Source organism: Henckelia pumila, chromosome 4 (genome assembly GCF_033568475.1).
Source record: "Henckelia pumila isolate YLH828 chromosome 4, ASM3356847v2, whole genome shotgun sequence".
NCBI classification, from domain to species: Eukaryota; Viridiplantae; Streptophyta; class Magnoliopsida; order Lamiales; family Gesneriaceae; genus Henckelia; species Henckelia pumila.
In genome coordinates, this window is record NC_133123.1 from 131285606 (window position 1) to 131311089 (window position 25484).

The 25484-nt window shown below is 33.8% G+C and overlaps 1 protein-coding gene and 1 long non-coding RNA gene across 2 annotated transcripts; one reads left to right on the forward strand and one right to left on the reverse strand.

The window, feature by feature from the left end:
• Nucleotides 1-11970: 11970 nt before the first annotated feature.
• Nucleotides 11971-15898, forward strand: LOC140867564 (uncharacterized). Its single transcript, XR_012145186.1, has 3 exons — nt 11971-12091; nt 15048-15113; nt 15218-15898. It is a non-coding gene; the product is annotated as an uncharacterized lncRNA (long non-coding RNA).
• A 4387-nt stretch (nt 15899-20285) lies between these two features.
• LOC140861759 (protein FAR1-RELATED SEQUENCE 5-like) lies at nt 20286-22955 on the reverse strand. Its single transcript, XM_073264774.1, has 3 exons — nt 20847-22955; nt 20471-20533; nt 20286-20387 (listed from the first exon to the last, which is right to left on the reverse strand). The coding sequence occupies exons 1-3, from the start codon at nt 22953-22955 to the stop codon at nt 20286-20288; spliced, it is 2274 nt and encodes a 757-aa protein (XP_073120875.1).
• Between the last annotated feature and the right edge of the window lie 2529 nt (nt 22956-25484).

The window sequence follows — 25484 nt, forward strand, 5'->3', positions numbered from 1 at the left end:
TATGTATGTAGCATTTGGAACCGAAAGCTCGAAAGTAAGAAATGTTAGGCTTTCTCCCTCTCCATAATTCATATGGAGTTTTCTTGAGAATTGGCCTTATTGATACGCGATTGATAATGTAACAGGCAGTGTTCATTGCTTCAGCCCAAAAATATTTTGGTAGAGAATGCTCACATATCATGGTCCTCGCAATCTCCACAAGTGTCCTATTTTTCCTCTCAACGACCCCGTTTTGTTGAGGAGTCCTAGGACAGGAAAAATTATGACCGATGCCTTTCTCTTCACAAAAGTTTGAAAAACTCTCATTTTGAAATTCAGTTTCGTGGTCACTACTGATCTGCTTTATTGAAAGATTTTTCTCATTCTCAACACGTTTCACAAAAGTTTTAAAATAATCAAAGACATCATTTTTGTGGGCTAAAAACAATGTCCACATGAATCGTGAGAAATCATCCACAATGACAAATCCATAAAGCTTCCCTCCTAGGCTAGCGTTCCTCGAGGGACCACATAGATCTAGGTGAAGAAGTTCAAGGGTCATAGAGGTTGATATAAAATTTTTGCTTTTAAAGATTCCCTTGTATGTTTGCCAAGTTGACATGCATCACAAATAGAATCTAATTTTAAATTGAGTTTTGGCATACCAACAACTAAATCAAGTTTAAAAAGTTTTTCTATGGTACTAGGACCAACATGACTTAGTCGTCTATGCCAAAGAATGTTGTCATCAACATTCAAGGATACAAGACTTTTAATATTTGATAAAGATAAATTATTTAAAGAAACCTTGTAAACATTTTCACTTCTATATCCTTTGAAATTTATGGATTTGTCAGTCGTGAGTGATATAGTGCAGTGTTGGGGAGTAAATTTGACTTCATAACCTCTATCGCACAATTGACTTATGCTTAGTAGATTATGCTTAAGCCCTTTCACTAGGAGTACATCATCAATCAAGCAAGATTCAGATATACCTATTGAGCCGATTCCTTCAATGATTCCTTTGCTGTTGTCTCCAAAGGTTACAGTTTCCTTCTCCTTTGGTTTGACTGATTGAAGTAGCTCCTTGTTCCCCATCATATGTCTAGAACATCCACTGTCTAGATACCATATGCTAGGGAGAACAATTTTCCTATTTCCCTACAAGAAAAGATTTTGGTACCCTTTAGTTCTTTTGGGTCCACAGTGTTAGAAAAGAAAAATACAAAACATATTTCCAAGAGTTCAGTCTCTCATAGCGACATCATCGCCACTTTCTAAGAGTGCTCCCAGTAGTAGGTAGGGCTATGCCTCTTTAAAAACCTATTTTCTTGGACAGAGCAGCGTTCATCAGGAAGACCAGTCGCATCAAGACAATTTAAACCGGTCTATGATGAACTCCCTTAGATCATGATCTCATAATGCCAACTGATGAGTTGTTAAGTACTCTTAGGCCTCCATTTCATATAGCTCTTTTTATCATATTGATATTCTAAGGATCTACACTTATGTCTAGCATGTCCTATTTACAACAGTAAGAACATGCAGGGGGGTGATCTCATTTTTGCTTTAGCAATTAGACTAGTGAAATCTATAGATTTCTTACCATACCCTATTCCACCCTTATCAAAACTACATTTTTGCATGCTTAGTAAATTATTCAAGTTATTACTACTTACATTGAATTTATCAAAAGATTTCTCTAAGTGAGTTATGTCATCCTTTAATCTTAGGTTTTCATGCTCCTTAGTTTCTAATTCATGTTTGAGCTTTCTATTTTCTTTTCTAAGAGATTTAGCCATATCAAACATGTTTTTATATGCATGTAGTAGTTCGTCATAGGAAGGTACCTCATCATCGTCGTCGGAGACAATGTCATCACTTTTAGCCATGAGGCAGATGTTGGCTTCCTCCTCGTCATCGTCGCTATCGCTCCAAGTGGCTAGAAGTGCTTTCTTCTTTCCCTTGTCAACTTTCTTCTTGAGAGGATACTCATTTGCATAGTGGCCTTGTTTTTGATAGTTGTAGCAAGTAACTTCCTTATCCGGCTTCTTTTGGAATTTGTTTCCTCGTATGAATCATTTGAACTTTCTTGCGAAGAGTGCCATATCATCATCATCATCATCTTCTTTGGATTGGCTAGATAGAGCAATCCCTTTTGCCTTGGTATCTTCTTTCTTTAATTCCTTCCTTGTTGATAATTCCAGCTCATGGGTTTTTAGAGTCCCATGTAGTTGATCAAGATCGTAGGATGCGGTGTCGCCTTTGTTTGACTCGATGATGGCCATCCTCTTGGCATCTCACTCCTTGGGTAAGGCACGTAGAGCTCTCCTCCACACTTGTTTGGTTGGATATTGTTCCCCGAGTTGGGCTAGCTCATTGATAATTTGAGTAAGCCTTCGGAACATAGTATCTACATCTTCGTTTGATTCCATCTCGAATATTTCATATTTGAGTTGGAGTAGATCGATCTTCGTCTCTTTGACTTGATTAGTCCCTTCATGGCATATCTCCAACTTGTCTCATATCTCTTTAGCTGATGAGAACATTGAGATCCGGTTGTACTCATTCATATCTAAGGAACAATGAAGAATATTCATGGCTTTAGCATTTTGAGAAATTAATCGCATGTCCTCCTTGGAAAAGTCGTCCATTCCCTTGGGAATTTTGACACCCTCAACCTCTTTAGTAGGTATGTAGGGACCTTTCACAGTAACTTTCCAAAGATCATAATCTACGGATTGGATATATAGGGACATTCGGTTTTTCCAATATCCGTAGTTTATGCCATTGAAAAGAGGAGGACGATTTGTTGATTGCCCTTGAGCATAGTCGCTCGCTAGATTTGCCATAGAGCCTTTTTGAAAATATTTTGTAAAAAAGGTGGCTCTGATACCACTTGTTAGAACCTAATGGGGGGAGATTTAGGTTCTATTGGCAATTTTAGCAATTTAAAGCGATTATGCAAGTACGCAAGCGGAAGACTTAAGCAATCAAATAATAAGTGCGATAAATAAATGCGTAATGTAAATAAAGCAGTAAAAGGGATAAAAGATGTTATGGAAGTTCGACGATAAATTGTCTACGTCTCCCCTTCTTGGTTAAGTCGATTAACCAAGGATCCACTAGCACTTCGAACGTCTTGGCCTTGATGGCTCCAAGGATAGCCTTACAACTTGACACGATCACCGCGCCGATACAACTCAACACTCTTGGCCTTAAGGGCTCCAAGGATAGCCTCAACACTCGTAAAATACACTTGGCTTCACACACAAGTGTTTACAAAACCGAGCAACCAACTCACAAACAAACAACCCTCGATTTTACAACCCCGTATACAACTTGATATGTGAATATATTTTGAACACTCAAAAAGGGCTACAAATTGCTCAACAAATGGCTTGAATAATGCTTGAGAGGATTGAGAGACTTGAAGATGTTGGGATGTGTTGAATGGCCTCAGAATGCCTCCTTTTACAGCTAAAAATTCGGCATCGATCGGAACTTCCGATCCCTACATCGAAGCTTCCGAAATTTGAATTCTGAGACACGCGGGTGTACTGGATCGGAACGTCCGATCCACTTCGGAGCTTCCGATCGGCGAAATAAATGTGTTGTCGAGCAAAAGTCTTCCGGACAAGATTATCAGGCGGCCGTTCAATATCGGAACGTCCGATCACGTTCGGTGCTTCCGATCTGCTTCACTTCGTTGCCTCCGATCTTCTTCCGAACAATATAATATTCTTAAAAAATGATCGGACCTTTCGATCATAGATCGGAGCTTCCGAACTTGTTCTTCGTAGCTTTCGTTTTTCATTCCGAACAATATAAAACTCCCTGAAATAGATCGGAGCTTCCGAACCCTGATCGGAGCTTCCGATCTACCCTTAGCTTTCGAAGACGCTTCTGATCATGATCGGAGGTTCCGATCTCCAATCGGAGCTTCCGATCCCGTAGGAGTATACTTCTTCGAATTTTGTTTCTGATCTTGAGTATGAATTTAGTCTTAATTCATCTTGAAAATTTTAACTCTGTAATAAGCTCAATGTAAATATTAGTAACATTTTAACCTAGTTTTGTTAATCATCAAAACATAGAGAAATAAGACTTGTTAATGCATTAAAAACATTAATCTCATAATTCGAGATTTATATGCGATTAAGGCGTAACAGATTGTAATAAAAGAAATTGTACATAACTTAAAGTAATGATACATGTTTTACTTATTCAAAGATTCGTTTTTGATTACAAGTAATTTTACTAAGTTTGGCTTGGAATTAGTTGATTGGTGATCAACTATGTTAACTCATGGATTTTGGGTAAGCCAGCGGTAACGAATTGACATAGGGTTAGTCTAGGTGTCTTCCTAGGGCTGACCTAATAAGTCGTTTGACTGGGTTAATGCCATTGACGAGGTAATTCATCTGGGGGCATGAGAATTTTGATCTTTTTTGAAATTTTGAGTCTCGTTCTAGGTTGTTTCCGTAGAACAGTAGCCTGATTGACCTTCATAGGTTGGGAATTCGTGATGATGGGATTTCATCAGGAACCAGTTGAGTGCATATCGAGAGTTGTGGACTATGATCATGACTAGACATGATGGAGCGCGACCCTATGCCAGTATTACTCTGGGAGTCTTTTGTACTTCGGAGAATACCTGGAAGCCTTAGTGCTTCAGGATTGGCGGTGGGAAGGCTACCTAGTCTAGAGTTTTGGTAACAGTCACGACGGGGTATGACATTGGATTAGATGCCTGGTTAGGTATCAGCGGTTTAGATATCAACTGACTGTCGTCAGAGATATTGGTTTTTAGTTTTGTCATAAGGACCAGTCTTGGAAGGGATTTTCCTTGACGAGTGCGTACTCTAAGCAGATAGTTTTAAGCTATTGGGAACTGCTAGACTAGTGGATCTAGTCGAGGTTTGGATGCTCTTGTGATAGGGGCTATCCAGGAGATGGGTTTGTGAAATTCCTAAAACATTTGACTCGGGGATGAGTAGTTTTCAGCATTAATGGTTTCCTTCAGTGATAGATTATATCCGATGCTAAGGATTGTACATGACTATTTGAGGCGTGAGGATAGCGTGATTTATGCCAGTGTACACTTGGTGGTGATTTCAGGTGGGACACCGCGGCAAGTAACCTCAGTCTCGATTTGTTGCAGTCTTAGCAAGAGATATAGTTATCAGGAGCATGTTCAACGATAGTTGAAATCTTTTTGGACTTGTATTGCGGCTTGGATTGAACAAGTCCTTATGATCATCTTGGATGAAGATAGACAGTGATAGTATGTCTAGACTGGTGCATGTTTAGCGCTAGTGACTACTTGTAACTGTTGTCTGACTCTGTCAAAGATGAGTGATTGAATCAGACGTGATTCTTTTTATTCCAAGTATTTGGGATATGCAGACGTGTGGCAGTGAGATCATCGATATTGATCGAGCCATGAGAGTTTCATTGATCAGTGATTGTCTGATTAGGGTTGATATCGTCGGGCATGGCGAGAGCTACAGTATATCGATTTGATTGATCATATTATTCCAATCGGTACAGATGGGATATAGTGAATCAAGAAGTACTGGGAATGGTACTTTAAGTATGGTATGCTTTGATATAACGATTCACGTGCATTTAGAAAATTCTTTAGTCGCTAAGGGATCTCCAGGAATGCGGGAATCGAGACTTTTGGATTCTGCGAATAACGAAAGTGATCATTGGTTGGCTCTTGTGATCGTAGATGTTGGTAACGTTGCTTTGGCTACCAGTGACGGATTTTGATCTGAGAATTGCTTGGTGTTAGCAATGAATTATTCAATTTACGGAAATATGATTCAGTGATCGTCCCAGGTTTGTCAGTGGACGAATTTTGAAGACTGTTAGTCAGAGTGTTTTGCTTGGGATGCTTCCAGCAGATTTCTCAAGATTTGTTGTTGAGAGGCGATTCGACAAGTGCTCATGGATTTCAATGAACATTAGCAGGTTAGCATTAGTTGTTTCATGGGATGAAACAACAGCTGAGACTTGTGTTTCTGAGTCTGGCAGGATTTTTGTCACTGAGATCCTAGTGCGTTTTGATATATTGTGTCATTGAGAGGGTTAGATAACGTAATTGCCACTAGTATTGATAGATTCTGTGCGGGATCAAGGTGAATCAATTTGGTTATCCCCGCTAGGGAGCCAAGGATTTGGTTATCTGGAACAGGATAAAACGGAGATTGTTTTCGTCGATACTATCTTTAGTTCCGAGATAGAAGTAAGCATCTGATATAAGACTACTGCTGAGAATGGTGTTAGTCCATCTGGGAGTTTCAGCAGGATGATAGTGAATTTTGAGGCGACGACCTCGAAGGATACATTTAGACAAGAAATTGTGTATAAAGATTTTGTCATCTGGTTACTTAGTTGGTGTTCTTTGGGAAACATTCATCGGGCAGAGTGAGACTGAAAGTACGTACTATGACGCCAGGAATTGTCAGGATTTTGTTGTTATCCATGGAAGGATGACTAATACGATTATGTAGATGCTATCTACGATAGCGGGATTCAGATCAAGGTTTATCGCAATCAGTCTAAGGATTTCAGATGGTTAGAGTGGTGGCAGTGATGCAATTGCTTTGCGAACTGGTGGCCAGTAGTTGCCATTTATATTCGCATAAGGTACTATTTTGGGAAGAAATATTTTATCCTTCGTGGTAAAGAGTAACTCACATGAGTTCTTGGAATTTGACCGAAAGTCAAATCTAGATCAATTTGTTTTAGAACTTTGCGATAACGTCAAGGGATGCGATGTTACCATTAGATCAGTGAAATACAATGTGTTGTATCTGGTTTTATCGTGGGCAGCGATGGAGTTCGTGCATGTCTAGAAAATAGCTAATGGCTAGTTACGATCTTAGCAGGAGTGTCATCGCTAAGATTTGTAGGCAGTGTGGCTGATACAGTCGGCAATTTGGATCGAAGGTGCCGTGTTGTTGCAGTTATCGATGGATAACTGACGATAGTCAGCAGTGTTACTCGATTCTCGCAGGATTGCTGATAAGAAGGCAGTGATTTCCAGAGAAGCGTACGAGTTTGAAATCAGTGCAAATTATAAATCGAGTTTATGTTCTGATGTGGTTCAGTGAATGAACAGACCCTGCAGGTTTAGCGAGGTTTGGTATTGTCGAAGGTTATTTGACCAGATGTTTTGAACCGGAACTACTAATGAATTGGACGAATGGTTTATACTATAGTCCCGAGGTTTACCTTAGATTTCGAGTACGAAATCCTTTTAAGGTGGTGGAAATGTAGTGGCCCATATCCAGAATTAACGATAATGAGTAATTATCGTGTGATCATGATAGATTTAGAAAAAAAATGATTAAGAAGACTTGTAAATGGATTAACAAAGCCCGGAAATAGATCCAAAATGATCAGAAATGATCCGGAGGGTCAGACAGATCGGAAGCTCCGAAGTTAGGATCGGATGCTCCGAAGGTGATCGGAAGCTCCGATGAACGATCGGAAGCTCCGATCGAATTACATCATCCATGACGTGTGGTTGATCGGAAGCTCCGAACAGGATCGGAAGCTCCGATCACCCCTATCCGAAGTCAACCAGTGAGATTTTGACATGTGGCAGATAAGGATGTTCGGAAGCTCCGATGGCAGGATCGAACGTTCCGATCAAGGATCGGAAGTTTTGATCGAGGATCGGAGGTTCCGATCGATGCCTATAAATATAAGGTTCGAGGCATTCATTTCTTGCCAATTCCGAATTCTCTCCTTCGCCCTCGTGGTCCTATTTTAAGGCTTTGGGTACTCTTATTCTAAAGTTGGAGTAGGATATTTGTTTTAGTATAGTCAGACAGTGTCTGACATAGTAGCGGAGCAGTGCTCGTGTTGTAGAGCCGTGTTCGAGGCTGTGGATTTGCAGCAGGGGAGTGCCCTAGTTGCGGGATAGTCGCCATCAGTGGGCTGACGACGGACGCAGGTATAGCTATGGTCTCCTTAAATTATTTAGGAGTATGCAATAGCTTAGTTAAGGCTTTTAGATCTTATTGAATGATGCATGGGTATTTGCATTGTAGACTTGATGATAGGCTTGGAACCTAGAGTGGGACTACTAGGACTGCCTCAGAAAGGTACGTAAGTACTGACTGAGATTGCCAGCGGATATGCATGCTTATATGTTGCATTTATGTGTTTGCATGTTATTATTGTTATGCGGCATGTGCATATCATTTTGTGCCTGTACATCTATATATCTTTCGAGATGAGCCAGTTAGGGTTGCTCAGCCCTGTTAGGACGTTTGATATCGAGTACCCCTAGGTACTGATACCTAAAGGACTCCGTGGTCCGCGTCCATGGTTCGGAAATGAGTGGTCGCACACAGTGGTTAGCTACCCCGATGTGAAGAGCTTATATCCCAGGCGCCAGTCTGAGTAGTTCGTATACAGTTATCCCAGATATGGATACCCTGTCATTTGCATGCATCATATTTGTATGTTTATCCGTGCTTTCGTATTGAGCTTAGAGCTCACGTCCAGTATTTTCTGTGTATCTGGATACCCTATTTCGATGGGGTAGGTGTAGGTGCAGGATTGAGCACCAGGAGCCTGGAGGAGCCAGCGACCTTGAAGACAGCAGTATTTAGCTGTAGGTTTTTATCTAAGTAATTCGATTGGGTTGTATAAATCGAGTTTGTTAGCCGGTTGTATTCTGCCGATCTGCTTGTATTTAAGTCTTCCGCAGCGATTTTATTTAATGCATGCTTAATTATGCTCTTAACTCTGATTAGGTAGTGGATCCGGGTTGGGTCGCTACATTTATGGTATCAGAGCTGCATGCAAGGGACTTAGGAAATTGATAATAAGACTTCTTGATTATCCTTGTAGGATTTATTGAGGCCTAGCGAAAGAAGATTTGGTTTTTCATTGCCGAGGTTTGCGGCATAAGTCTTTACTATAAGGAATGCAGCAGTGATGAGAACACCAGTAGTAGCATATCAATAGATAGACTGACTGCTGTGGACGGTTCATCATTCGATGCATTGGGATGTTGATCGAAGAATATATGGATTTCAACCAGGGAAGATTGGAAGGGAAGAAAGAGTATATCGCGTCAGATACCTCTGAGGGCTTTTTGGAACGAATGGTGTATAATAACCCATGTGGTTTTAGTCCAAAGATATTCTCCACTCGTAGCTGGAGAGATTGTCAGATAGACCTTCACAGGAGATACCTTGAGTGCCTAAGGCATGACAGGTTTCGAGCGTAAGGTCTGTAAACTCGTGCAGAACATGGTTTTGCCGGTATTTCTTCAAATCAGGTCCACGACCGGATTTCCTATTCCTCTTCTAATTCGCACTTAAAAGAAGAAGAAATTTAACGAAGAGAAAACAAAGAATATAACTGGCCGAAGAGAGCAGAACCAGAGAGGAGAGAGCTTCGAACATAAGAGCATTACATAGAAGAAACCATTTTTTTTCTTCTAAAATGCCTCAACCCCAATCAATTGAAATATTGATTGGGGTGAGTAAATGAGTTTTCGAGAGACAACTCATTTATTTCCTTTTTTTTCTTTTCTTTTTTTAAATTATAATAATATAATATATTATTATAAACATAAGGTTCCACATCCATAAATATATATTTATTATATATATCCATATATATATATATATGTATATATATATATATATATGCATTTATATATATATTGTGTGAGTTCTTAAATCCGAGTCCAACTCGGAAAAATTAATTAAACCCTTTTAATTAATTTTGCTCTCAAAATTTCTATAAGCCTTTATAAACCATTTATAAAGCTTATCTATCGATCCAGTCAAATTTGTTTATCATAAATTCAACTCTTTGAATTTATTATCTCAACGGGAACAGGAAAACCAGTACTTGTGTAACCCTCAATGGTTCAGGGATACAGCTAGCTGTGGGTTCAGGCTTACCCTTATTAGCCTCATTCTATGCATCAACTCCTTGATCATAAAATGTCAAAACTCATTTCTGATTTAACCCATCGAATCATGGTAAGAGCGTTAAGTAGCACCGCCCCATGATTCCCTAGGTATCACTGATAGTGCCTGCAAGAACCAGTCGATTATGGTTAACGTACAGTACAGTCCCTTCATCTCATATATCCCGATCGAAACTGCATTCATTGGTTCATCGAGGGTTGCATGTGAATTTCGATAACGATGTGATGTCTGTTTAGAATACATAGTGACATCGCATGTGTAACTTGGTAAACATTTTACTCTACTACACATCTTACACCCTGACCAGAGATTACATGCACTATTATCTCACTTGATCACATAGGATATCCACACCCATAGGTAAGCGGTGAATCCCCGACTACAATGCACTGGCTCCTACATGTGTCGCAACTGTACCCAACCTCACTACCTGATGACCCTCATGGAGTCGGTAAACGAGTCAAAGTAAAGTCCTAGCATGTAGAGCCTCAGTGTTGTTCCGGGTCGTAAGGACTAATGGTGTACAACCATAACCACTGACTTATCCACTCGATGAATGATAACCACTTGAAAAGTCCAAGGGAGGGTAGTTCAGTGAACTCATCGTATGAGCACCAATCTGTATAATTGAACATCTCTATGTCCATACCAATGAAACGTGGTACACATCATCACAGATTCTAGTCTCGAGCTCGAGCGATCCTTATCCTTATTTTGGACGGCCCAATCGACTAGGAACTTGATTTAGAATATACAGTAATTAATAATATATGTTTCATGATTGTCATCATATGTACAACCTCATATCTTACTATAGTATAGTCAAGGTCTTTATCTATGCAACTTACATGGGTATACAGATAAAGAAAATGCCAGATAAAAGATTAATTATATTAAAATAAATATTATTATTATACTTGAGTCAATAAAATTCCTGACCAATATTTGGATTGCAGGGCATCTACTTTAACAACCGAGACTAAGGTAGTGTTTGAAACCTCTAAAAATAAGTGATTATGAAGATTTGTAAAGAAAATCTCCGTAATCACTTATTTTTAAAGGTTGCAAACACTACCTAAATCATCTTAAATTGGAAGTGAGTGCTGTAATCAATTATGCTTCTGGATGTTATTGGGTTGGTGGTGTTGTGAGAAACCATGAGGGCCATGTTTTGGTGGCATTTGACAAAATAATTTTGAAACCTCTATCTGTAGTCTATTGGGACTTGGTAGCTGTCAGTGCAGGAGTTCGTTTGGTACAAAATCAAGACATGATAATTCATGAAATCACGATTGATTCTCTTCTGGCGGTGCAAACAGTCGTCAACCCAGCTGAGGATATTAGCTACACTGGTGCTCTTGCAATGAATATTCGCTCCAGTCTGGATAGCCTATTTGGCCTTAAACTAAAACATGTTTCTAGAAAGGCCTAAAACATGTTTCTAGAAAGGCGAATGTAGCTGTACATGAACTTCCAAAATTTGCTAGTTCATCCCCTTCCCATTTTGTTTGGAAACCTGGAAATTTTTCTTTTTGGCTAGTACATCTCATAACGAATGATTTCAATCTTGCTTAATAATATTACAAGATTACTTTAAAAAAAACATACATATATAAAAATTTAATTTCATATTATATTTTTCTCATATTATTTATTTGATTGATTGCAAGTAAAATAAAATTTATGTGCATATCCAACGAGCACAGACGAGTTATTATTATTTTAAAAATATATATATCGAAGCTCAAAAAATTGACATTTATCTTAATAATTAATTTTAAATTTTGAACCGAACACAATGAAATTTGAAGAGACGAGATCAAGTGCCAAATATGTCCTTTTTTAAAAGGCAAACATTTGTATGAGACCGTTGCACGGTCATATTTCGTTCAACTGATCCTAATTTGGTTTGTAACTAATAAGGCAAACATTACCCGACCCGTCAAATTTTACTCCGAATTCTCTCAAAATAATCTGGCTCAAATTCTATCGCTTTTCTTACAAAATCTCTCTCAAAATTGAACATCCAAACTCCAGCCTTGCGTTCTCCGTACAAAATTGAAGGGTGAAACTCCATCGCCTTTGATTTCAACAAAGAAATTCCAAGCCCATATCGAACTGAAGAAGCTACAACTCTGGTAATTTGTAATTATTTATCAAGATTTGTAAAGTTTTCATTGTATCGCTTTCGATTTCCATTGTATCGATGTTTTTAATGTTAGTACATGATAAAGATAATTTTCAACAACGGGTAGTAGAAGTGACACTTTTTTTTAATGCTCAAAATCGCCTCACGGGATTGAACGAAAACTGATGTATGCATATATATCTGGTTTGGCATGTAGGATATCGTGATTGATTACATTGGTGTTTGTTCTAGCTACTTGTCAATTGCTCTTTCGGACTAGAGTGTGTGTCTATTTCTAGAACAATTATATCCTTCATTGGAAAATTGCTACCATGTTGGCAGGAGCGGTGAATTCTTCTATGTGGGAAATCTGGGCCAGTTTTAAAACTTTTCTTTGCTAATTTATTTTTTGAAATGACTTTTAAAAACACACGATGTCATATATTGGATAGTGCCTATTTTGATGGAAATCCTTATTTTTCACTTCAAACGTAATTTAAAGTGTTGGATAGCTCGCTCGATTTTTTGTACGATTCTTGCTAGAAACTTTCTTTGCTGAAATTTTTCTTCGAGTCTTGGATATTACGAGCTTGATCCCAGCCTTTGTGAGCCGTAGTGTAGGCTGCCATCGCTTTTTTTTTTTTTTTTTTTCATGTGTGATGGAGGTTATGGATTGGAATTTGGAGGTTGTAATGTAGTTAGCATTAAAAGAAGCTCAACAAATAAAACTAATTAAAAAAGCTCAACAAATAAATAAATATTTATCTGCTCTTGGAGATGTCATAAAACTTCATTCAGATTTAATACAATGGAGCTCGAGCTTAGCATCTGACCATGTGGTGGTCATTTTCTTCCCCTAATCATAAACCATTTGGTTATCAGTAGTAACTCGGACAAATTACATCTACTCCCACCCATAAGAAAAAGGAATCCTTGAAAAATCTCGCTGCTGAGGATCTTAAACACCAATCCTGGAGTTTGGAAATGCTTGCATTCTAGTCAGAATCCGCCAAATCCATTGTTATGCACTTTGTCGTAAAAATAAATTATGATGAGGAGATGACATTGGCACACCTCAATAATTTTCTTGATTCCAGTTCTGTCATGTGAACCAAAATCGAAAAGTCTATTACAAGTTTTAAACGATCTAGAACCAACAAATTATAGGCAGTGTTTGTAAATGCCGGAAGAAAAACGATTATGGATTTTTATTTATTTATTTTTACAAATTTGCAAAACAAAGGCATGATTTGCAAGAGTTTATTGCAAGTGTTTTGAAGTTTTTAAATGTTTATGAAATAAAGCAGGATAACTCGTCGATTGGTTCACTGAACGAGACAAGTGAAAGATGTGTAATAAGAACGTCTACATTGGTGGGTTAATTGGTGATTATTAACATCAATTAATGTTATTGCACTAATGTGAGTGTAAATATTAATAATTTGGTTTGACATATCAGCCGAGAAATTTATTAAATTTTTTTTTAGACTGAAGAACATATATTACTCAGGAATGTCATTACAAACAACCTCTTTTATCCAAAGAGGAAAATCAACAAAACACCACGAATAATATCTAAGACTAAACAAAGCAAACTTGGCCAATTTATGAGCCGAGACATTAGCATTTCTACGCACGTGCTTAAAGTCCAAAAAAACATCTTCAGACACCAACACTCCCTCCGGACCCAATCGAACTGACGAATCATTTAATCGCCTCCAAGGAATCAGAATAAACCCAAATATTGGAAATTTATTACATTAATCACGTTTTTTTTTTTTTCCAGAACCACGGGCCTTGGGGTGGGGGTGGGGAAGTATACAAAAATTGTTAAAATAAAAAAATTTAAAACTATTTTAATCAAAAATGAAATTATGTTAATTAAAAAAATAATTATATTTATTTTTAAATATGAAAATAAATTTAAAAGGTGTTTGTTTATTGTAAAATAATAATAAAGATGTATGAATGGACAGTGAAACTCTCAAATAATAGAGTTGAGATGAAAGTTGGATTAATACAGGTTAATCCATGCGAATTCCCTTTGATTGGATGGGACAATATTTGTAGTACATGATATAAAAATTACAGATAATGGTTCCTTGGACGAGAGAAGTGAAATATTTACGTGTAAAGAGGCAACGCATATGCACGGGTGATTCACCGGGTGAATATCACCCGGTGTGTAAGGCCCGAGATTAATTAGAAATTAATTTGAATTTAATTTAATTTTAATTCGAGTATATTTAATTTGGGAATATTTAGAGTTGCGATTTTAATTCTAATATTCTTAAATTATTTAGGATTGAAATTGAATTAAAATAAGGGCCGAGGACCAAATTGCAAATATTGAAGAATTGAGGGACTAAAGTGCAATTTTAATTAAAGTATCAGATTTGTGTTGGATTACTCAGCATATGCACGTGTACCTTCAGTCCTTATTTAGAAATTGAGAAACAGAGTTGAGATCTTCTTTGTTTTCTTTGGGAAATTTGATCTTCAAATCCTTGTAACTTTTGAATCGGCTGTCCGATTTCGATTCCGTAAATTGTCCTGGAATCCTTACGACGAGGGCTTCAATCTCGTGTAAGTTTTATGATGTTTTATATGGATTTCGAAATCAGTTTGTGGCAGAGATCAGATTTTGAGTCATTGATCATGTTATTTGGTTTATATGCGATTCTATCTCGAAACCGGATCAAAGTTGGATTATTGAATGGATTGATTATGATTGCTAGCATGTATATTGAGAATTATGGCTGCTGATAACAAGGTTGGAATGCTGGTTTTTGAATTGAGAGCACGTTTGAATAGAATTGAAGTTAGAAATGATTTCGGAAATTCGTCGATTACCGATTTTGAATCGCTACACCGTTTAATCAAGTTTTTGGACTGTTTTGATATTTGATAGCTAAGCTGAAACACTTATCTTGATGATGTGAATGTTATAGAATTTTATTCTTCAGTTTCAGTTGAGTTTGGAAGGCCAACGACTCGAGACAACGACTTTGAACCGAAGAAAGTTGATTGAGGTTTGAAATGTGTTTGATCGATGATTTTATGATGTTTTCGACTTGATTTTGAGATGATAGATTGAAATGAAGTTTGATATATGTGTTATGATTGTATCTTTCAGATTTGAAGAGTTCAGAATCGAGATAAACGAAGGTATAATGACGACATCGTGAAGTAGGGACGTTGAAACTCAAGAACGACTATTTTTGAGTTGGCCCGTAAAAACCACATACTTGTTTATGTTTTGATTTGATTGTGATGTTGTCGATCCATCTCAGGTAGTGGATCTTTACATTTGAGTTGATATGATGCTATATTGAATTGATTCTATGCCAAGGTTGTTGTTAACCTTATTTGCGAGTCGGTTACGAACTCGTTAGATGGATATCCATGTCAAGATCAGTTATGAATCTTGATGGCCTCGAATTTATGTGAATCAATTCGTATTTGAAGCGTTAATTTACTCTATTTGTTGAGTCGGGTTTAAATAGAGTCGATGTGATGTATTTAACGTTTTCTATTTGTTGATTATACTGAGAATCATTTCTCACCGGACTTTATTCGGCTGTTGTCTTGTTTTATATGTGTGCATGACAACAGAGAGGGCAGGAGCTGATCATCGACGTCATTGACAGCTGGGAGAGAGTCTAGCACATGAGGACTCGGGTTGTAGATGAGATCTTGAACTTTAGAAGCATTAAACCTTAGTTATGTTGGTTTTGAAATACATGTATGACACTCGCGATAGTTGTTGTCGTTTACCGATCTTTAGCGACTTGTTTGATGTAATAAAATGCATGTATAAATGCTTGAGACCTTGTTTATATGTAGATGCAAGTTTTGGAACTTTGAAACCATGCCTTGTATTGATTATGGTAGTGAGATTTGATAGTATATGGTTTTGACAGCAAAAGAAATAGTTATGCAGAGTTTTCTGAAATTGGAGGCCGCTCGATCGGCAAGATTTCACCGATCGAGCGAGGCCTTAAAATGCAAAACAGAGATCTTGAAAAATCTTGCTCGCTCGATCGGCAGGATTTGACCGATCGAGCGAGACCAAATATGCTCAGACCCGAGAGTTGAGTTTCCTTGCCCGCTCGATCGGTAGGATCTTACCGATCGAGCGAGGTGCAAGTTTTTTTTAAATTTTTTTTTTATTTGGTTTGTGTATTCTTTAATTACTTGATTAATTGTTTAGTAATCGTTAAATGCCCTAAAATGAGATTAGCAACCCGAGGTCCCCACATGGTGGATCTGGGCCGTTCATAGCCTGGGCCCCACATACAGGGGCCGGGTCCCACACATAAATTGTGTGAGGCCCGGGCTCATGAACGGTGGATGCTGGTGCAGCATAGAATGAGCCGCATATGTACGTTGATTGGATGAGACTGGACATGTGAAAAATGTGCAATAAGAGATATAATATAATAAAATAAAAGATACAGTCTTCTAAAAAAAAATAAAAAAATAAATGATACAGATAATTATTAAAGTGTACGTGTGATAAGTTATATGTAGGAATGACAATGGGTCAGATATGGGTAGGATATCACGTATTCATCTCCATACCCATTTATTAAATCCATCCTCATACCCATACCCATACCCGTCGGGTATTCAATTTCATCCCCATCCCCATACCCGTCGAAGTATCGGATATCCATAGCCTACCCATCCCCCATTTATCTATCTACCTCATACAAATACATTTGTTCAAATTTGAATTATTTTGATAAAAATATGCTTATTTATCAGATTTTATATCAAATTTGTAAGAGAAAAATAAGAAAAAAATGAAAGATAAAAGAAATCAATAACCTAATAACCTAAGAATTATAAGAAATAACAAAATATTGTAAATTATTTATCTCAACATTATTATCCTACAAATTTGCAAAACTAAGGCAGGATTTGCAAGAGTTTATTGCAAGTGTTTTCAAGTTTTTAATTAAATGTTTATGAAATAAAGCTGGAAAACTCGTCGTTTGGTTCACTGAACGAGACAAGTGTAAGATGTGTAATAAGAGTGTCTACAGTGGTGGGTTAATTGGTGATTATTAACATCAATTAATATTATTGCACTAATGTGAGTGTAAATATTAATAATCTGGTTTGACATATCAGCCGAGAAATTTATTACAATTTTTTTTTTTTGAGACTAAAGAACATATATTACTCAGAAATGTCATTACAAACAACCTCTTTTAGCCAAAAAGGAAAATCAACAAAACACCACGAATAAGATCTAGGACTAGAGAAAGCAAACTTGGCCAATTTATGAGCCGAGACATTAGCATTTTTACGCATGTGTTTAAATTCCAAAAAAACATCTTCAGACACTAGATCCCGGATGGAAGTAGGGGTGGCAAAAATTCCCGAAATCCCGACCCTTCCCAAATCCCATCCCATTTCCGTCCCAAAAAAATCTCAACCCGAAATTTTTTCGACCCGAACTTTCGAGATTTTTCCCATCCCGATTAATATCTGTAGAGGAATCGGGAATAAAACCTTATCCCGACGGGATTCCCAACCCGTTCCGTCCCGAAAAAATATAATAATATATTTTATTAATAACTTTATTAATATAATAAGCTAAATATTATTATGTTTCAACTCATATAACACTTAATTGTAGACTTAATTCGCATAATTTATATTGTTGGAACGATAAAATTGTAAAATCACGAAATGACATTTTATTTTTGTGTATTTTTTTAAAAATAAATTAATAATTTAATTAATTCATATTGATAATTATCTAATTAAAAAAAAATATGTAGAACAAGACTCAAGAGATTAATTTGACAATCTATTTAACAAAATTTATTTACTAATTGTATCCGAATATTTTATTAATAATTATCCGATACATTTTTTCTCTTAACAAAACCTTGAAACATTATGCAAAATATTTTAATATTATATGTTTTAAGTTAAATATTTATTTTTATTTATATATATAAGTTTCTAAATAGTATATTTAATAAAATAATCACATTTTTTTTATAATTCGGGATTTTCTCTCCTTACCCGACGGGATCCCGAATGTTCTGGATCCCGAATAGTCGGGTCCCGAAATATTTCGGGTACGGGATTGGGAGAAAAAAAAATTTTCCGACTCTTTTCGAGACGTGAGTTGGATAGGGTGTTTACGGGACGCGTCCCGACCCTATTCCACCCCTAGATGGAAGACACCAACACTCCCTCCGGACCAATCAAACTGACGAATCATTCACCGCCATAATCGCCTCCAAGGAATCAGAATAAACCCAAATACTGGAAATTTATTACAATTAATCACGTTAAAATTTTTTTTTTGCCAGAACCACGGGCCGTTGGGTGGGGGTGGTGTTATTTATGGTGTAGTATACAAAAATAGTTAAAATAAAAATTTTGAAACTATTTTAATCAAAATTTAAATTATATTAATTAAAAAAATAATTATATTTATTTTTAAATATGAAAATAAGTTTAAAAGGTGTTTGTTTATTGTAAAATAATAATAAAGATATATGAATGGACGGTGAAACTCTCAAATAATAGAGTTGAGATGAATGGTGGATTAATACAGGTTAATCCATGCGAATTCCCTTGGACGAGACAAGTGAAATATTTACGTGTAAAGAGGCATATGCACCTTGATTGGATGGGACATGTGAAAAATGTGCAATAAGAGATATAATAAAATAAAAAGATACAGTCTTCTCAAAAAAATAAAAAATAAATGATACAGATAATTATTAAAGTGTACGTGTGATAAGTTATATGTTGTAAATGATTAAATATTTATAAAAAATACTCTATTTTTTTTTTTTGAAATCATGAAAAAATACTCTATTAAATATATTAAATAAATAAATAAATTTAAAATTGTTTTATTAATAAAATAATTAAATCAAAATATTTTTTTTTTTGACGGGAAATCAAAATAATTTTAGAAGCTATAAACATCATATTTTGTCATTGAATTTAATTAATTTAACATACATATATAAAAATTTAATTTCATATTATATTTTCCTCATATTATTTATTTGATTGATTGCAAGTAAAATAAAATTTATGTGCATATTCCAACGAGCACAGACGAGTTATTATTATTTTAAAAAAATATATATCGAAGGTCAAAAAATTGACATTTATCTTAATAATTAATTTTAAAATTTGAACCGAACACAATGAAATTTGAAGAGACGAGATCAAGTGCAAAATCTGTCCTTTTTTTAAAAAATAGTATGTAGGGTTTTTTTTATTATTAATTTAAAAAAATAAAAAATTTGCAAATTTAATGTAAATAGGGAAGGATTGCAAAAATACTGTAATCCCAATTGCAATCCTCTCCTACACTTCCTCCTACACTCCCTCCTACATGTTTAATTTAGGTAAATAAATATGCTATACAATCTATTAATTGATTTATCAATTAATATCTCTTTCACATCTTACCTTTATTACAATAAAAAAATATCTAGTATTTATGGAAATATTAAAATATAATAAAAGTTTTACTTTAAATAAATTTTATTTTAATTAATTAAATGATATTGAGTACATTGTAATAATATCTATTTTTTAATATCCATATTTTTATACGTCTGTGCATATATATGTATTATTGATAATGAAAATATTAAAAATTGATTAAAAAAATAATTAAAAATTGATATTTAAATTCAAATATAGAAAAATAATTATAATATAATAAAAAATATTTAATTATGGAAATATTTAGATATAATAAAAATAAATTATTTTATATACACGTATATATTCATATTATTCATAATAAAAAAATTTAAAGATTTATTAAAATTTAAGATGAAATTTTTTTAACAAAACTAATTTCTAATACAATTTAAAATTATACTAAAATGTTAGAAGATCCGTCTGATTATGGATATCGAATTTTTAATTTTTTTATTAATTTTTTTTAGTTTTATGCTTAATAAAATCAATTAAATTATTTAGATGAAAAACAATTAATTCAAATATATGGAAAAAAAACAAAGATATAAAATCCATGAATATCATGTGTCCACTCATTGAATATTTTAAAACATATATACTAACTTAGTGAATCCATAAATATCATGATAAATATAAAATATCATTTTAAAAATATCATTTATGCTAATAATATAATAAATAAAACACATCAACTACGGATGTGTTCTAATCCATGACATCTTCTATTTTTCAGGAAAGTATTGATTTATATCTTGGTTTTTGATATCTTCTTCGTGGCCTTCAGTTGATGAAACGTTCAAATCAAAGAGTCCAGAATTTTGCCGCTGCATGTATACATATCATAAGATATAAATATGCAAGATAATTAATAATCTACAAAGGTGATACTTGTAAGTGAATGAATCACCTGAAATGGTTGTGTCAAATCTACTTCAGATATGCTCCAACTGGAATAGTGAATTTGAGAACTCTGTCATTTCAAACAAAAAAGTTACTTCAAGACAAATGCAATTAAATGATTTAATTTCATGAAATGAAACTGTGATTACTGACTAGATATCACCACAAGAATTTTACCTGTTCAATATTGATGCCAGTATCATTTATGAATGATGCCTTGTCTTTGTTACTATTTGACTTCCTTTTTTTTTTTTTTTTTGCTCTTTCCAAAGCAGATTTTGGCCGTTTTTCAGATTTCGCTCTTGAATTTGATTTAATTTTTAACCCTTTTACTACAACTTCATTACAACCACTCTCCAATATTTTTTTTTTTCAGAGCTTACTTTGAGACTGGGAGTTTGCTTTGGTGTTCCTCTATTTTCTAAACTCATATCCACCTCCTCAATCGCCTTAATAATAACACTTTTTGTTAGTTCATATGTCTCTTCTATCAATGCAGCACGTGTCACAAGTTGATGATGCAATCGACATAGTTCTTTGTATCGCATCCCAATTTTTACCTTTTCACCTTCTTCCTTTATCTCATCCAAAGATTCTTCTATTTTATCATTAGGTGGTGAAAATGTTCCAACGATCCATTTTTTTGCCATTTTGGTCCACCTTTTCTTAATATAAATCTCGGGAATTCTCACAACATTTTTATAAGTGAATACTTTGAGGACATGAGAACATAATAAGCCTGCAAATTCAAACTTTTTGCAACTACAAGAAATCTTATCATCAGAGAAATCATATGTAACAGTGTGTTGATACTGTTTACTAAAAGATGAGATCTTATAGTGGGATATAACTTCAGATTCAGTAACAACTTCTAACTTTGAATCATGCGCCTTGCTCAACTCATTTTGAAATAACTGAAAGGTTTCATGCGTGTAAACACTCACTACATGCTTTAGAATTTCAACCGGAAAGAAAAGTACTGGTGTACTGTGGTTTGTCCGCAAATCAGCTTTTAACTCTTCGTAGCGACGATCATCAACCAATCTCCGAAAATGTTGAAAAAACTGTAACAAATCATTCTTATAATTTACATATTTTTTCAAAGCACAATTCATACTCTCGCTGCGCTGAGTAGTAGTCATATCTGCATAAAATGTTTTTCTTCCATATACAAGAGCCCATTTTTCCTTAATTTTAAACATCCTTTCGAGCCATGGATTAGTTTGGAGATCATATTTATTCAACATTTCTTGCCATGCTGTTAAAAAGTTCCTTTCCTCCTCAAAGTCATATATGCAAGAACTGAAATATTTTGAAAACTCTTTAAATTTTGAGAAAAAAGAACTAAGATGAGTAGCTACATTTTGATATATGTGCCAAATGCACAAGCGATGGTATGTTTCAGGCCATTTTTCCAATAAAGCTTTTGTCATAGCTGCATCTTGATCGGTGAGAATAGTTACGGGAGTTTTTCCATTCATAGCCTTAGCAAATGTATCAAAGAGCCACATGAAAGTTTCAGCAGTTTCGTCATATAACAATGCTGCACCAAAAATGACAGTTTGCTTATGATGATTGACACCAACAAATAGTGCAAATGGTCTTCGTTCTTTATTTTTCCTATATGTTGTATCAAAACAAACCACATCTCCAAAATACACATAGTCAGCCATCATTTGTCCATCTGCCCAGAAAATATTGGTTATATGATCATTACTGTCAACTTGAATCGCATAAAAAAAATTTGGATCATCCGATAGCATCTGCTGCAAATATTCAAGTACACCTCCTGTATCTCCTGTTTGAATATCCATTGTTCTTTTTGAGCGCAAATAATTCCTATAATCCTCAAGAATAAACCCGACATTTTCACGACCACCAACTTGACTAGCAATATAACTCAAACCTGCTTTTGGTGCTATTCCTGACTTGTCAATATTAGATATTTGTGATGCTTGTCCGATATTAATGCTTCTTTGAGATCTCAATATGTGTGATTTATTCGGACTAACCAAGTTATGTCCACTATGAGAAGCAATAAAACCAACGACCTTCAATTTACCCGTCTCACGAGCATTAATTTTCATTTCTGCACAACAACCAGTTCTTGTTTCAGGGCGATGAGATTTGACACACACATCTTGTTTATCTTTTCTTCTTTGACCTTGACATGAGCAACAAAATGTCCTATCAATAATATTTCCATTGCTATCCTTGTGACATGCCTGTCTTCTAATGCTAAAACCGAGGGCCCTTGCATAATTATTGTAAAAGTTATATGCCGCTTCTTCACTTTCAAATTCCATACCAACTTGTGAAATTCTTGTATTTGAAATATTGGTATGAAAATCATTAAGGACCTTATCATAAACTTTTTCAATAATATTTTCATATTCCTTATCATCATAAATAGTGTCTAATATATTATTTTCTTGATCAAAGTCCAACCTACGAGATGTAAGATTGTCTTTCACGATAGAATCTCTATCCATTACTCCTGCACAATTATATTTAATAGAAATATCATCTACTTATATTTTTAGTTCATAATTATACTACCTTTATTATTATAATTAAAAATAAAAATTAAAGATAAATAATAAATAAATACTATATATCTAAAACTAACAAATAAATTAAAAAAATTATCAAATAAACTTCCGATTTTCAGTAAAATATTCGAAACTTTTATTTCAATTATCAAGAGTATCTCACATAATATTCAATCATTCAATGTTGATATACTAGGAAGAAAATTGCACACACACACACACACACATATATATATATAAGTATCTATTATACAATTACATAAAAAAGAGTTGAAAAAAAAACTTAGCACGAGTATTTGCGATGAATTTCAAGAAAAAAAAGGGTTAAATAAACAATGTACCTTAATGACAACAAGTAGTAGCAACAACTTCTTGGGACGTTATTTTACTTCAAAAAGAAAGACTTGCTTGATTTTTTGTAAACCGAAAAATACATATAATGTTTTGCTTTGCTTTATAATTGAATAACATATTTCAATAATTGTACAAGAGGTTGAGATTTTATGGAAAAAGATTATTTAACGTTTAAATTGAAGAATAAAAATATTGATATCCATAATTAAATATTATTTATTATATTATAATTATTTTTCTATATTTGAATTTAAATATCAATGTTTAATTATTTTTTAAATCAATGTTTTAATATAATACATATATATACACACACGTATAAAAATATGGATATTAAAAAATAGATATTATTACAATGTATTGAATATTATTTAATTAAAATAAAATTTATTTAAAAGTAAAATTTTTATTATATTTTAATATTTCCATAAATACTAAATATTATTTTATTTTAATAAGGGTAAGATGTGAAAGAGATATTAATTGATAAATCAATTAATAGATTGTATAGCATATTTATTTACCTAAATTAAACATGTAGGAGGGAGTGTAGGAGAGGATTGCAATTGGGATTACATAAAATGAGTATTGTAATACTTCAAGAAGAAATTGAAATTATGTATAAATATTTTTTTATCCAAAATTTTAGATTTAAGAAATTTAATAAAAAAAATTGAAAAAATCGATATCCATAATATATAATTTTCTAATATTTTATTATAAGTTTAATTGCAATATAATTTAGTTTAGTTAAAATTTTGATATCTAATTAAATTTTAATCAATGTTTTTATTTTTCTCTAAATGTATATATACGTATAAACAAATTTGTTTAAAAGAATATATATTATTTTAGTGTAAATAGTTTTTAAGTAAAATAAAATTTATTTAATGCAACCATTTTTATTATATGACAATATTTCCATAAGAACTAGATATCATTGAATTATAATAAAGGTAAGAAGTGAGAGAGATATAATGGTTAATTTCATGGTAAAAAATATAAAATATTATTACTAAATTTAAATGTGTAGGAGGAAATGTAGGAGGAAGTGTAGGAGAGGATTGCATTTGGAAAAAAAATGCAGCATCCGCCACGTGGGGACCTACACCAAGTGTTCTTTTTTTTGTGTGGTTTTTTTGGTTTTTTTTTTGGAAAGATTTTTGGTTTTTTTTAATAATTATATAAGTAGTAAATATTTTTGTAAAATCAAATATGGGTAGAATTGACCCATCTCATGAATAAAGGTCTGAGAGACCGTCTCATAAATAAATATTCGTGAGGCCGTCTCACAAGAGACCTACTCATTTATTTGTTATTAATATTAATATGGTAATTTTTTCCTTAAAAAAATCACACTTTTAATTTTAATTTTCGACTTTGATGACCAAATAAAACAATTTATTAAGGAGACAAAAATTAAAAATTTAACGGCTAAAGATATTAAATTGATTAAATAAATTTATTGTGATTAGTTATATTTATAAAAAATTGTTTAACCTAAATAAAATTATTTTGATTAAATTTATTATTATTATTTATATAAAACAAAAAAAAATCGGGTTTGGGTTGGGTTGGGTCATCCTAAGGTTGATCCAAATATAACTCAATTTTATAATTATTGTTATTATTATTATAAAATTAAGAAAAATTAGCTAAATTTCTTATATTGTATTTTGTAAAAAATTATTGTATATTTATAATATATTTTCATCATTTAATATTTAAGTTGTAAAATTTTGATTTTTGTTAACAATATTTTTATGTTTTTTACCAAGTATATTTTACATTTTCTACCTTTAGACTTTCAAATTAAATTATATATAATCGATATTTTTTTATTGCGTCAACCCGATTCGAACTTATCTGAATTGATTCCACTAGGTTTGTCCATAAAACTGAGGGATCTCCACAAACTCAAACGAAATAAAATAAGCCAGTAACTGCGCTAACCAAATTTTTAATTAAAAAAATAATTTGTATTAGAAAATATAATATAAAATAAATTCAATCAAGATATGTTTATTTAGGTTAACCAATTTTTTTTATATAAATATAACTAATCACAAATAAATTTATTTAACCAGTTTATTTTTTAGCCGTTCAATTTTTAAT